Source organism: Anabas testudineus, chromosome 4 (assembly GCF_900324465.2).
Source record: "Anabas testudineus chromosome 4, fAnaTes1.2, whole genome shotgun sequence".
In the NCBI taxonomy this organism is placed as follows: Eukaryota; Metazoa; Chordata; class Actinopteri; order Anabantiformes; family Anabantidae; genus Anabas; species Anabas testudineus.
The window spans coordinates 12,391,033-12,406,978 of record NC_046613.1 but is presented as its reverse complement, the minus strand read 5'-3'; the positions used below and the strand labels follow the sequence as shown (position 1 = coordinate 12,406,978).

At 39.7% G+C, this 15,946-nt stretch overlaps 1 protein-coding gene across 4 annotated transcripts in view; it reads right to left on the bottom strand.

The window, feature by feature from the left end:
• Window positions 1-1,647: 1,647 nt before the first annotated feature.
• The window catches only part of elavl4 (ELAV like neuron-specific RNA binding protein 4), a 64,786-nt gene continuing 50,487 nt past the window's right edge, over window positions 1,648-15,946 (bottom strand). For 3 of the 4 annotated variants that reach the window (XM_026344780.1, XM_026344778.1, XM_026344781.1), the window contains exons 6-8: window positions 10,545-10,770; window positions 5,759-5,797; window positions 1,648-2,927 (exon numbers count right to left, since the gene is read on the bottom strand). In XM_026344780.1, coding sequence (XP_026200565.1) covers window positions 2,600-2,927; window positions 5,759-5,797; window positions 10,545-10,770 — 593 coding nt within the window. In that variant the 3' untranslated portion in view covers window positions 1,648-2,599. The remainder of the gene's footprint in view (window positions 2,928-5,758; window positions 5,798-10,544; window positions 10,771-15,946) is intronic. The other variant, XM_026344779.1, reaches the window with a different exon arrangement.

The following is a 15,946-nucleotide window of genomic DNA, read 5'->3' as shown; positions in this document are numbered from 1 at the left end:
GACGGAGTGGCTTTTTAGAACTACACAAACTTATCACAGGTTATATTGAACCAGAACGACTGTTTATAACATTCTATTAAGACTAAACTTTATTGAAAAAGATCTAAAGATTTCATTTTAACAAGACAAGAAAAAAGCAATAGCAAATTTAACTATTAACTAGGTTATGCATAGCGAGTAACTGTTTCTAGTAATAAGGGAAGAGCGTCCCCCAACCCTCCAGACATTTTTTTCAGTTTTCTTGACTTTTAGATTTTTTATATTGTAATTTTGATATATTGGTACAAAGCATAAACATACTAAAAGTTCTCTCAGTGCAGTGGACTACTGGAAGAGCCTCTCCACTAGTCACTTTGTTCCCTTTTGCTCAGAAACGCCCCCCTCCCTGTACCAGAATCACGCAAATACACAGACAATGAAACAAATAAATACATAAATACACAGATAAATTAATTAATAAATATATAATAAATACAAATAAATAGAAAAATAAATAGTTTACAAAATAGAAAAGTAAATAAACTGCTAAACAAATACAGTTATAGTCTAAGCTTTTGTTCGGTTTCTTTTGCCGCGGTAGTTAACTGAAAGTTAATCCAAATCTTTTTTTTTTCTCCACAAGTAACATGACAACAATTGAACAGTTTCCTCACAAGTTTTTCTAAGTAACTGAACCACCACTTCATAATAAGTTGTCATATGAAAAAGACAAGCTCAAACAAAAGAACAGTGACAACTCAGATAGTACAGTAGATATTGTAAAACAAATGTAGACTATATATATATTTATATATATCATCTATTTGTACACAGCAAATAAAGACACAGTTGTCATAGATCCTTTTTAAGGAAACAAATATCTAGACTAACGGAACTAGCTAATCATCATTAAGTTTTGACAAACGTTTCACACTCAGCAAGTAACCTAAAAGTCAGCAAGCCAAACAAAAAAAAAAATTAAAAATAAAAATTTGTCCAGTGATTCTTACAAGGCCCAAATGAATGTATCTGGTTATTCAGCAAAGAAATAGTCTCACCAGATTTCCGGGCCAACAATAAACAAATATTAAACAAAGAACAGCAGCTCAATTCAATGCCAACATCGAAGTATTTTTTTTTCTTTAAACAACACATAGAACAACAAACTTGGATATTTAAGATATGTGAATAATGTAGTATAGCACCTACTGTTGATCGCTAAAAGGAAGTTCTTTTCAAATGTTAAGTTCACAAACGCAGAGCGAAGAAAATGATATAGATAATGTATAGTATGCTCTCTAAATGGACAGATGTGTATATATCTATTTACTGATATCCCATATTGACTGATGACAAAAACAGGAAAACAAGTGGACAAAGGGTCTTCTTGCTTTGGGCTCTGGACTATAAGGATGGTTAGGCCTTGGAAAGACCCCTCTCCCTTCCCTTTTGGGTATCGCTGTTGAATAATTACGCACTAGTACATATGTGAAAAATTACCAAAATCACCTGCCTCAGTTTGCATCCTTTTTCACAAAACCTTCCATCTACAAAATCGCTGCCATCTTGGATTCCCCAAAAAACAAACAACCGTTGATCCTATAAAGTACCACGGCAGAACGACAAGACAAGGTGGTGCCCCCTCCCTCCCGCCCCGGCCCCCCCTAGTTAGCCAGTCAAAATATTTTTCTCTTTTTTCAAATCCAGATTCTTGTAAAAATTCTTCAATAATTATTATTTTAATTATCATTTATAAAAATAGATCTTCTTTCTCTTTATTTTTATCTTTTTCTAAACGCATTTTTTTTTTCAAGCAAAGAGATCTTCTCTTTGGCAACAGTGTTGTTTTTTTTTTTCTTAAATTACTGAACGTGTCATCAGGAAAGCTAACCCATCCCCTCCCTCGCCCCATCTCCCTGAACCCCTGTGAGGAAAGACATTATGTTTTGTTTGCGATACAAAACAAAAACAATGTTAGAAATTCTTTATTTTTTCTACATCAGAGTTACCGGGATTGTGGAAATCCCATCTATAATCAATAAGGGGAAGTTTTTAATAAACACTAAAAATGAATGAATGGTTCACCAATTTAAAAAAGAGCCCCCTCCCTTTCACCGACAGGGAGGTATATAATACTAACGACAGTGGATCCGGATTTAGAAAAGAAAAACAAATCCTGAATCAAGATAGAGAAAAGGTTTCAATCTAAAAAGGACTTTCTCTTCTCTGAAATAAGGGGATACAGGGATTTGCTACTGTTTACACAGAAGAGAAAAAATCATTGAACAATCACAACAAACAGAATATACAACAAAGAGAAGCCTGCATTAACACAGGAGCTTCCAAAAACTCATGAACATTTTCATCATTTCATTTTTGTAATACTTAGGCAACATTGGCTTATAGGTCCAAAGTTATAATATAAGCCATATCTAGTTCAATTTGTTTGATGGTTTGTTGGTTGCTTTGCGTTCCGGTTTGAGTTTGCTGTGTTGGATGGCTGTAGCATGGTGGTAGTGACTGAAGGGGCTAAGGGATGGGTAGAGGTGAGGGGTTGGGGGGTTGGGGGCAATTTTGGAGCAGACAAAGTCGCGGGGCAACTGCTTCTACATGTTAAAGTTCAGGACTTGTGTGTCTTGTTAGTCTTGAAGGAGACTTGCAAGACGCGGTCGCCCAACCTGTAGCCGTTGAGACTGGCAATGGCCATGGCCGCCTCGTCGTAATTCGTCATGGTGACGAAGCCAAAGCCTTTGCACTTGTTGGTGTTGAAGTCACGGATCACCTTGACATTGTTGACGGCACCGAAGGGCCCAAACAGCTGCCAGAGCACGCTCTCGTCAGAATCCGGAGACAGATTGTACACGAAGATGCACCAGCCAGTGCCCGTGTGCCCAGGGATGTTCATGCCAACCAGACTGGTCATGCTGTCAATGGTGATGGGGGAGAACCTGAGAGGAGAGGCAGAGTGGGGGAGAATAGAGGGAGAGCAGAAAGACAGGAAGAGAGAAGAAAGCAAGTTTTAACTGAACAGGTTGAGGCACACAGTCAAATAGTGGCTGCATCTACTGCACATGAAATGACATAAAGCAGTGAAAAATCTATCTCCATCTTTTACAGCACCATTATTTTTTGAGATACACATTTAAAACCTAAATCGCTTGCCATGCTGCTGACTTGCCTGATACACTACTATCTAGAGCTACAGTAGATTAAATAACAAACGTAAAAGCTGATTATTTACGGTTCACCAACAACAAGGATTCTATTTGTATGTATTGCGTTGTGTTATATGTACCTGTATGTTCAGCTCTAAATGCATGGGTTTGTATGTGAGTCTGCATAGCTACCACTAAATCCTCCCTGAGCTCATCAATTCTGAAAGGCGTGACTCCTGTCACGAGTGACGACAGCGCTGCATGCTGGGCTATATTTCTGCTGAAGGAGATGCAGAGGAAGGTTCTCGCTTTGTGTCCTTGAGTGGCTCCTTTAGGAGCTAAATTGCAGGAAGTTGTTGAATTAAACCGTTGCTAGAAATTCATCAAAGATCATGCACCAGCCTGCTAAATCTGTTCTCATTCGCCTCATAATCTTCTCCTTTTTCTTGTGATGCAAGAGATTTGAATCCTCGGTTGACTTCACTTAATTGCCTTTCCGCTCAAAGGAAAAGGAAAGGAGGAAAAAAATTATCCCCACTTTTAAATAAAAGGTAAATGAGATAAAAAGGTTCATTTCTTATGCCACCTCTCTCCAAGAAACGACTATAGGCATTATTGGGTGTGCTTTAATTGAGATTTCTGCTTAGCTGCAGCTGTCTCAGGGAAGGCTGCTTTCTTAGGGAAAGGGAGGGAGGGAAGAGGGAACAAACTAAATGGAAAATGGAAGCACTTTACACCCCAGTGGCATTTAGGTACAAAGTGTATTCCTCCCACTCCTCCAGTCTGCAGGGCCTTCTGTTCTGGTCTATTGCAGAGCTCATGGCACTGATCGATAGTGATGCTTGCTGCTCAGGGCTCCCAACCCTCTCTCTCTAGTAACTATATATGGCCAGCAATCACTACGACCTTCATGCATGACTTTGGTCATATACAGTGTGCCTGTGGCCACTGTAGTACACTAATACAAGCTCCTATGGAGCTACAATTAGCTCATTGATGGTAAGGGCTCTCTGCACTAGCTGAACTTGATTGGATTAAATGTGTTAAGTACCATTGTAGATAATCCGATTCATTTTGAATACATCTGTGATTAGGACAATATCAAACTGATTCTATTATTATAAATCTATATGACTGAGGTACAACAGGAAACCTAGGTTTGCAGCAGCGTGTTGTATGGAACTATGTATATTACTGTATGTGAGGAGGTTTCTGAGAGTGAGGTTTAGAGGCTAGCTAACACTGCCACTGTGAGGAATGGAGATGAGTGTGCCTCTGTGTGTGTGTGTGTGTGTAAATGTGCATGTGAGTGTACCCATCAGAGCGGGACCAAACACTAACCAGTGTTACAGACGAGACCACGGGTTGCATAGCAACAGTGTAGCTGACCAGATATCTATTCTAACGTTTCTAAAGCCAACCATTTCCAGCTCTTAACACCTTTCTTTTCTTTCTTTTCATATAATAACCTGAGATCACTGAAAAGCACTTCTAACTTGATGACATGTTAAGTAATCAGGATAGCTGAATCTGACACTATTTTCACCTTTAGAAAATTATGTAAAGACTCAGTAAGGGCACCGTGTTCTCCGAGCAGGGGAGGCACTAAGGGTTAAACCTGCAAATGCCACAATAAATCACTATCAGTGAGTTATTCTGAAACTGGATTATGACTTCCTGCATTTGAGAAAATCACAGCCTTTTATGGGTTGCTTAGTGAACATTTCTCTGGAACTAAAACCCAAGTTGTGTTTGAATAACTAAGCTGACTTCTGATGGTGTCCCCTGTGCTTGCAACATGCAGGATGCCACAGTCAGAACATGAAACATCTATCACGATAGTGGTTGCTGCCCTAGATTATGTAACACCTAAGGTAGTGAGAAAGCAAAATGAAACATGGAGGCGAAAGGAAGGAATTTGAGCAGAGCAGTGCCAAAGCTGGAGCTGTCTGCAGTGAAACAGCATTTCCTGTTTCCAGCAGGGATCCAGGTTCATCCAGCCTCATCTCATGTCCTAGTTAAACCTAATCTGTGCAAGTATTGCCAAGAAATTAAGGCAATATATAATTTCTGCTTTGCAGTTGCCGGTCTAGGACAGAAAGTGTTCACATATAGTAGTGAATGCACAAAAGTTTTGTTCAAATCATATATAGTAGCGGGAAATCTCAATAAAATGTGAGCGATTTAAATTTTGCTTCTAAACACAGAAACTTTTTCCAAGCTATAGCTATAGTGCTGTGACAAGGTAGGAGAACCTGAATCCAGATGAAAAAACACACCTGCAAATTAGGAGTTTACACCAGAGAACAAAATCCATTCACTACACAGAAACAACACCAGCACTTGTCATAATCAAAACAAAGCAAATTCATCACCACTGAAAAACAAAGACTGATTGTTCTCGTTCTTTTTTTAACACCTGGTAGGGTTTTAAATCCAACTCAAGCTGACGAGGGAAAAACCAAACAAATCAAGAAGAACCAAAAATTGACCTTGAACGAATTGTCAAACGCAAAGTGACTATAAAAATACAAGGAAACATAAACTAAAAAGAACAGAAAAAGGATATTGAAAAATCATTGAGTCAACATGGACATCTGGCATTGGGTGAAGTTTTTAATTACCTCTTTACGCCATAGGCCATATTAAGCAAATTGTCCAGCCTGTAAAGAGAAGGAGGGTTCTGGGGTTAATGGTGGGCAGATGGTCGACTCACTCAATGGAACTAATGTTAAGTCCCTGTAGGAACTGCATGGTCCTCCTCACTCAAGAACAAACAAACCCATATATAGTTGGTCCATTACACTGAGGAGCCCCACCAGAAAAAAATGCTATCATTAGATAATGAATCTACAGTACCATCAGTATGGTCGGCACTTGCTTGGTCAGCCACTGTGCCACGTCGTAGCTAATGCCAGTGCAGTGTGTTAAAGGCTCACCATGTTTACTGTAGGTGAGACTGTTTAATTCAGTACATGACTACAGTCACAGTTCAGTAATACAGTCACATATAGAGCACTAATAGCGGCAGGACAGGAGCATACCATGGCACTTGGCTATACTAGGATGCTAGGGTAGCCGTAGTGCAATGTCAAATCATTGCCTTTTTCTCTGTGCAGAAAATTGCATGTGGGTCTCCGTACAAGTTATGCCACCACATTGATGGTTTATTAAAAGATGGAGGTTAATGAAAATTTATTTTCATATACTATGATCTTTAATTTATGTAAACCAATTGAGAGAATACCTGAGATGGCAGGAAATGATCCAGAGTTCTGTCAGTGTAATGGTTTGGCATTTGAATGATGGTGAGCGAGTGGAGGTAATGATGAGTGGTAGGTTTTGTGTGCGGTGGACCAACAAAAACACAACGGGACATTAAAGGAGCCGTGAAATTGTGAATGTCTGTTTTTGTGGTCAGGTCAACTTGTTGAGGGCTAACAGGTCAGGTGGAATGGCTGAACATTAGATGATGTCCTCTGTCTAAAAGGGTTAGTTTTGGGGAATAATAATTGCACTAATAATGGCACTGTAGTCAGCACGGGTAAACTGCAGTCTAGTTTATGTATGTGTGTGTGGCCTAAGAGCCCAGCAGACTGTGTGTGTGCCTATTTGTAAGTTGGACAACAGAAACCTTGGGCTGTATGAAATGTTGACCCTATTGGATGGATGCAGTCTGCTTGGTGACTCAATGACCTTCATTCCTCACTTGGGTCTGGCCTGTCTCATGTCTTATTAACTCCTCTGGCCTAATGGACAGGGGCCACGGCTTATTGAGCAACAGCTGGCCAGTGACGCCTCGTTCCTCTTGAAAACACTACAAACTCTCTGACTTTGTTTCTCCTTGTCTCTTCCAGGCAAAAAGCTCTGGCTTTCTTGCAACATAACTGCTACACATTTAACAAAACATCCTTTTTTTTTTAACCACAGCTAAATCCAGGTATCTGTCCTGATCTTAGCGCCATTTTTCTTTCTTCCACACACATAATTATATCATTATTTAAATGTGATTAAAAAACAATTAGGCTTTGAAGGTCTGTCATAAATAATTTGTGCAATAATAATTAGAATAGTATTTATATTAAGCAGTTTTAAATAAAATTAAATTTACATAACATGTTAGATATAACAGATCAGTAGTCTTCTAATCAGGTACAATTTAACACCGGGAAGCCAGGTAATTGTAGTTAAGCACCTAATAAATTAGAAATCCTGCCAATCGGAGGATCAGGAATGAAAAGCACTGTAATAACCTACATTTTAAACTATTATTTCCACACTGGCTCACTAGTTACTTCACATCAGTACATGGTTTTTAAAAAATGAAAGGATTGAGATGCATTTAAATGCTCAAAATGTGATGTCATATCACTGAAATCCCCATGCTGACATCACCCGAGTTCACGTACTTGAACGTAAGTAAACTCAGAGTAAAGTCTGGGCCTGTTTCTGGTTTCAAAAGTGTGTCTGCATTGTGGCATTTTACCAAAAGCACAAAGGATAGGTCGAAACAAGAAAACGTGTAGAAAAGAATATCCAGGTTCATTAAAGCAGTAATTAGCCCATTATGTGGGAAGGGAACGAGCAGACTGCTTTGTGGGTAAATGAGTCAATTGGAGAGGATGCTCAGAGGAGAGGCGCTCCAGGCCCAGGAGCACGAAGACATCTGCTGGCCGCCGGGCCATTGGGCCACAACAAAACAACCTGCTGCTAACACTAGGTCTCCCTCGCTTTTCTCTCTCACACATGTACAAATGCACACTGATGCACACTCACCACGCAAACACTCTGGCAGCTTTTCACACTGCCTCTTCAAGCTTGATATAAACAATAGGGCTTTTGTGCTTTCTCTCAATGCATGTTAATGGAGGAATGGGTGTTTTTGTCTTTTCTTTTTTTGAAACAAAAATCTGTTCAATTAAAACTGGCTCCTGCCTTGGATATAATAAGGCTAATTTGCTAATTAGTGCCATTAGTTAACAACAGGATCTGAAACGAGCAGGGATCTGGGGAGCGGTGTATTGTGCTTGAGTAGATTATGTTTGCTGTCTTGGAGAGACCTTACAAGCAAAGTATATATTCAGTTGTAGTATAGCACATGATTTAGACACATAGGATGGATATAGACAAATGTAATTTGATTTTACAGTATTCCACCTGGTCTCTTTTTAACTCGACTCGACTGTAACAATATCTAGTAGATTTCCATTTCGATACTGACATTAAGGTAAATCAGTACTAATTAATTTCATTAAATGCATTACAGCATCTATTTTAGTTTAAACTTTTATTTTGTTTTGTCAAGGAGTTAAGACTAGAACAGGCCTGACTGACATCTAGCTGGATGTGTCATGTGAGGAAGAAATAGAAAATGCTCTCTCTAAAGATGGAGTTAAAAAAAAGGGGGAAACTGTGCACATGGAGCACATTTATAACTTCTAAAGTGTTAAGGTTTTAGTGAAGGGCTTGGGAGCAGAGAGTGGGAGCACAGGGACACAGTGAGGAAGTGTCCCGTGGTTGTGAGTTGTGATGAGAAGCGACAGCTCTCCTGCGGAGCCTGCAAATTGGCTTGGCGTATCACAGACACACAGCCACGCTACATCGCTCAGGTGTCACACCAGGGAAGCTGCTCCAGAAGAAAAATACCTTCCAAGCTCTGACTTTGATGGAGAGTAAACAGCACGACCGGCTTAGTGTTATTGAAAGAGAGAGGAAATTGTATAAGCACACATTCTGTCTCCAATTCAGAAACATTCTTGTTCGTAGGATGATAGAGAATAATATAATACAATCATCATGGTTTTCAGTTTGAAAGGTAACATGACCTCAAAGAGTGAGTCCTAACCATATCTGGTTTTGTAAACCGTATTGAAACTAAAAAAGGATTGTTTGTGTCATTAGGGAGTGACAGGAAATGAACAGATGGGATGACATATATACAGTAGCTATATCAGCCGTATACTGTATATATAAAGTTAAGTGATGAGCTTGTGTTGAGCTTACCGACCTGGGCAAAAAGTAATTTTCTGACATTACAGTGTGCATATTTTTTATTTACCCTTAATCTTTCTTGAATAATTTTAAGTTTAAATGCACAAACTTAGTACTATTTAATGGTTAATTACTGTCTTTAGTCTGGTACATTTGCACTATTATGTCAATGTAAGACGATGGTTGATGGATGATTATATTAATATAACCATAACCTGCAGAAACAAGACTTCAAAGTCAGGGTCACAAATGATGCCAATTAATGAAGTGATTCTTTCCTTTTTTATAAACATTTACAATGTTTATTTCCAAATACATGTTTTGCCCAGGCCTCACAGGAAATATTCTGGGAAGCATTGGCATGATGGCAGTATGATGAAATGAGGGGAAATACCTAGTTGTGAACGACAGAACCCCACAGTCTCTTATTAACAGTTCCTCTCTGATCTGGTTGGACCCACACAGAGCACTCACAGGGCCTGATTAACTAACACCTGCACCAGGTGCTGAGCACACCTGTTGTCCAAAAAGGGGATGTATACGTGGAACCCATTCATCTAGCATAGATATTGCTATGACTCATGCTCTCTATGAGTAGGTGTAGGCCACATCCCCTGGTTGAACACTGTAAATTGCATTTGGTGCAAATGTTTTCCAAAGGCCTGTCGTTTGAGAACAGTAATGTTTCCTTGATTGAATGCATTTATTGTCACATTAACCACAAATAATTGCTACTGAATTTAAAACTAATGACTCATATGAGTATTTCTTTACCACCTAGACATTAGAGCTCTCATATCCACATCCTGTAGGAGACAGCAGCTGTTTGTAAAGTTTGCGGGTAAATATGTATTCCTTGTTTTTCATTATTATTTACTTCAACACAAGCCGGAATTCCCAACCTTTAGATAAATAGATCTAGTGACTCATTTCTTAATCTTATTATGTCTAGGGTACTTTGCGTTTCATTTTGTTTCATCATAATGTCTCTGAAATAGAGTTAGGATGTAGGAGGAGCCACTGGTTCTGGGAAGTACTCAGATTTCTTATTTAAAGGTTTTCTCTTAATGAAGTTGTACTTTAATTTTTTTGTATACAAGACCTTGCTTATCAAATGTCTATCCAGACTTTAAAAGAACAACTATTACAAATCACTTAACATAGTCGTTAGATAGATAGATAGAAATCCAAAGACCCAAAAACAGCTCCTCCCACTTCAAATGCTTTTGACAAACTGTAAGCTGCTCATATTCACTGTTATAAAGCAGAGCAGCCAATCATCTTATGCTATTTAAACCTTTTGGTGCCAAGCTGCCATGGTTGGGGAACTCTGTATTAACTGCACACATTTAAAATAATATATATAAAATAAACTAAATCTTAATGTACCTGCAAACATTTTTCTGACTCAGTACTCACCTGAACCTCTGAGCCTGGTGGTGGAGCGGGCCTGGGTATCGACGATTGGGGGACTGGTAGAGTTGTGAAAGGAGGGCTTGGCTGGTCTTCTGGCTGGGGTTGTTGGCGAACTTGACTGTGATGGGCTCAGCAGCACCAGATGGCTTCTGTCCATTCAGGCCCTTGATGGCCTCTTCAGCCTCTATCCTCTTATCAAAGCGGATGAAGCCCACACCTCGGGAACCACCTGCGGGGCCAGCAGATCACAAAAAAACAGGGGCCCATTTTACTTTACAGGCTTTAAATGGAACTAGTACTTTTAATACATGCAATATGTACCATGTGTTTAATATTTCTCACAAAGTATTTGTAATTGGCAGGAAAATTGATTTAGTGTTATATTTTATATTTGGTTGACCTGATTTTATTTTAACCACCCACCCAAGAGTCCACCCACCCTACAGTATCTTGTTCTAAAACCAAGCATTACACCAGTTTTATACTGCACATGTAGGGATGCATTGTTGCATTGGCCCCAAGTCTTCCTTCACGCTAGTCAAGTCATACACACACTCTTCCTGCATTGTTCTCAGTGACATTTGAGCCGTTTCCTTGGAGATGTTTTGGACTGCCACCTGAGAGGAACATTTAAAGACAAGCTTCCTGGGATGTCCTTTATTGGTGTCTGTGAATGATCTGTGTGCATTGCTGACTGTATATATAAATGGGTGTGTATGTGTGCACTGGTATCTATTAATGGAGGCTGTGCCTTGTTTTAATGAGGCTGCCTAGATGGCCCAGAGGATACTCGTTCAGTGACAGCAGCACTCTGGCAAAGAGACCATTTACATAATACTGTGTGCACACAGGCATGTCTATGTGACTGAGACTGAATAAAAGAGAGGCAGTGAGAAAGAGGGGAATTTTGTGTTTGAGCATCATTGTGTGCAGTCCCTTTCTCACACATAAAAAGCCCTCCTTATTGTTATTCCACATTTTTGTACATGCCATCCTTCTCCACATTTTTTTAAACTTCCTGCTGGCTTGTCTCATGATACTCGCTCTTCCTGAATTCTTATTCGTAGAAGCAGCTTGACCATCTCACTCTCCATTTTGTTCTCTTTTCTCTCTCTAGGACACAGGAACCACAAAGTTTTTTACTTTTGCAACCAAGATGCAAAACATTGCTCCTTCTAGAAGAATAATACCTGATGAAAGACAGCAAGAAAGAAATGGACGAATGAATGAATAAATAAATAAAAATGTCACAAATCTCACTACAGAGCTGGCTTATTATTATTGTGAAAAATGAAATGAAACAAATTATACACACATTACTCTTTGTGGCAAACACTGGTTCAAACACATTTTACTCACTTTGCAACTAAAACACTCACTGTCTTCACTGACCACACACATTGCTGTGCAGATACCTGCACAGTATTTTCCTCATGCCTGTTGGATGATCTCATTAACTCCTATTCATTGTAAATTATTCTGTTTTATTCTAATTTTTATTTTACCTTTCTGGCTTCCTCTCCCCTGACAAGCTTTCACAATTTTCCCTCCCTTACTTGCTCTTGTGCCAACTCTGTACCTGTACATTTTAATTAGCTTGTCAGAAACAGAAAAATAACAATGCTAATCGGATCTACATAGTGCAAACAACATTCAATGCTGTTGCTGCAATTTTCTTCATTTATTACTATAATTGCCATGAATGTCCTGTATGTGAGGTAGAATTGAGGTCACAACTGTGTGCTGGTATTGGTAACAATTGGTAACGGATGGGAATTTGTAGTTTTATGGATTATATATAATTATCGAACATTAAAACTATTTCAACAAAGTGCTTCACCTTGAAAATTGGAAGCTGCCTAGTGTCACAGCCATCTACTGCTCTAAGGCACTTAGAAACTCCAAGAGCCTTGCTTAAGGGCACCTGAACAGTAGTTAAGAAAGAGGAGAGCATTGCTCATTCACTTCCTCCGCTGAGACGAGGGAGATAGGGAGAGAACTGTATTCGCCCTTTAATCCTCACACTTGTTTGGCCTTGAGCTGCTCCTAAGCTGGTTTTGGCTGGAGGGGCTCTATACAAATGCTCAGCATACAGATGAAGGTATGACACACACAGTATGAAGTGTGAAAAGAGGAGTGGAGACGTCCATGACCATTTGCAATCGACCAAGACTGATTGCAGAGCGTGCATGTGTGTGCTTCAGTGTTTAAGAGTGTACTAGCTACTCTTGTCCTTGAGTTTTCTACAACAGCACTCTAAGGAGGTGAGAGAGGTGAGGTGGCAGTTGACCCCATCACCCATACTTTTACCGAACAATAACAGTGTGTGCACACACAAGTGTGAGCACTGTGTCTATTGTGTCTATAGGCTAGTGTAGCAGGTGTAGATTACAGCAACACCATAATCCATTTGTTCAAGGTCTGAAAGCTGGAATAGGAGTAAGATACTATTGAGCGTACAACAAGTTCAGGTAGTGAAACAGAATGGATGTTTTTGGCTCAGCTACAGCAGAGTGAAGTTGTTCCTCAGTTACAGAACGCAGTTGTGCTATAAGAACACACAATATTCTCTGTTTAGTATCACTGAAGAGGATTAAGAGATCAATAGGGCTTTGCCTGAAAAATATCTTATGCTGGTGTGAAATGTGAACTAAGTCTGTGATACTATATAACCAAACACCAACATTGTTGTGCCAACTTGACCTGACCATTCTCTGTTGCAGTCTATGTTTTGCTTAGTTGAGATTATATACATTAGTACATCATTATACAATTATTATTCTACTTATTATTCCTCATATGCATATAACATTAAATATTTCTGGTTACATCGTGAAGTTCATTAGGCATCACATCAGAGTTTCAAATCCTGCACCACTAAATTTAAATGCATGTGTTTTGAAGTTGCTGTGATACAATATAAACAGACTGAACTGGATTGTATATGATCTGTTTTTAATTTTTATAGGTTTTAGTAGGATTGTTTTAACAATCCCATTTAATCGTTTTAGTCTATTACTCAATACTTATCGGTGGTGTACTGGTTACTACTGAAGAAGAAAAAATAGGCAGCAGGAAGTTTGGAAGTTCACCTGAAACAGCTGTGAAATTGTAGTTTTTACCACAGGAATAAAAAGGTCAACTTTTCAACACCATAAAATTGAAAAACTAGGCAGAGTGACAGTATATGCAGGACTGAATCAAACTAAACTTCAGTTTACAATGAAGGAACATGATACCCAATGCAACCAGGTATAGCTCACTGAGTTTTAACTTAACAGTGAAAGAATACGTCACATCATGCTTTGGATACACATGCAAGCTCGGTTAATTGTTGCCTTATCCTTAAATATTATTCACATTTTATCTAAGACAGAAACTACTTGCAGATGAGATTAATGAAGTTTTAAATGAAAATCTGCTTCATAAATCCACACGACACTCAGTGTATTCAGCTGTATTTTTATTGCCACTCTGTCATGCCCTATCAACGTAGTAAACCTTGAGAAGGGTTTATTTTCCTCCTGCTAAACACTATAACAAAAACAAACTTGCAATCTATGAAGCAAGCTGCCAGTTGAGGGAGTCCAACCTAATGACTGTCCTTTCAACCAGCCCCAGAAGCCTGGGCTACTTATCAACCGCCAGCCAGCCATACAGGCAACATTAGAGCACAATGTACTTACTAAGGTACAGCAATCTGTCTTTCTCTCTCTCCCTCTCTCTCTTCTTCTCACTCTCCTTTCCTGCTCTCGCTCTCCTCCACAGTAATCAACAGAGGCTTATGTAACTCTCACTACCTGTGCTTATCTCTCTCTAACACACACAGACAGGCACATTGGCTGCCTTACTAATAACACACTACCTCAATCTGGGGAGGGGGAAACAGAGGGGGTGGGGCGAAAAGTGAGTGCTAGGGGTGGGGATGGGCAAGACAGGAATGAAAAGGAAAGAGTGGGAGCGAGCAGTAAGGAAGGAAAGGACAAAAGGAGAGAAGGTGATAGAGGAGAATGTTAGGAGGTGACAGTAAAAGGATGATGATGAAAGGAAACAGTGCTATTCTTGCCTGCTCCTGCCCAAACAAAGCCTCTCTTTCTCTAAAACCCACTATCATTTCCCCAAACACTGACTGACTGACAGAGAGAAATGACCGCTCCTCTGAGAGACCAGAAGAGAAGAGAGAGGCGAGGAACCTGGCTGCTGGGTAATGAAACACACACTTTCTTTTTTCTCTCTCAAACACACACACACACAGTTCATCCATCTAGTGCACTGTATTCTTGTAAGCACGCCCATACACTTACAAGACAACGCATTGCACAGATGCACGCATGCATAAGCAAAATCTTAAAATGTTTTCAGGTACTCTGCCGCTCCATCTCCCGTCCTTTCATCTTTTATTTCAGGAGCTATATTGTGCCAGCTGTATGAAATGATCAGGCTTTCCTTTCCAAAAGATTTATAATATGGTAGATGCAGAAAGAAACCCTCTTCTTGCTGTCTTCTAATTAAAGGGAGAACAAAATGCAATGTCCTTGTTTTAAGTAACATTAGTGTGCCTGGGTACAGATGGCATTTGAAAAAGCAGCAAGAGAAGAGATGCAGAGACTTTGAAAAGTAGAGGTGCCCTGTGCTTTAGCCTCTGTCAGAGCAGAGTTTCAACCATCTGTCTGGTGTGTGCGCATGTAACGATGTGCAAATCTGTATGTGGCTGTGTGTGCATGTGTGTTGCCTCCTACAGAGACAGTGTACACTCTGAAGATTACAGAAAAAACAAGAACTAAAAACTAAAAGCAGAGAGACAGTGGATGATGGTGAGAGTCAAGGCTGCAGTCATCCCACCTAGAGGGTGCACCTCTCTGCTTGTATTACCTTGACCGTTCTGTTCTCTACTACTGGACAGGCAGAGAACAGGGATTCAGTTTGGTGTCAGTCTGAAAGGGAACATCCATTATTCAAGTCAACGGAGGAGAGAGCACACCGACTGTACAGAAGAGGGGTAATTCCTTTGAGAAAAATTGTGTGGTTGAAATTCACAAGTACACCATGCAAACCCAAATGGTATGAGAAGAAACCAAAAAAACCAAAATGCAGAGTCACTTTTCATGCCACAGCAAAGGCAGCACTATCAAGTGGCATTTCTCTGACATGGCAATGTATGTTGTTTGGGGGATTTTTATACCCAGCGCAGCAGGTATGGCACAAAGGTGGAAGGCGAGGCAAAAAGAGACGCAAGTTCCATGCAGATGAATCAGCACAGTGAGGTGCTGGAGTTTTGGTGAAAATTTGCTTTGATGGCGCACTGAAATAAATTTCGATGATATCATCAGTAAGATTAAACAAAATGTTGAATGGTAGTGCAGCTATAGAACTAGAGTCAATAGAATAGACTTTTATCGACATAT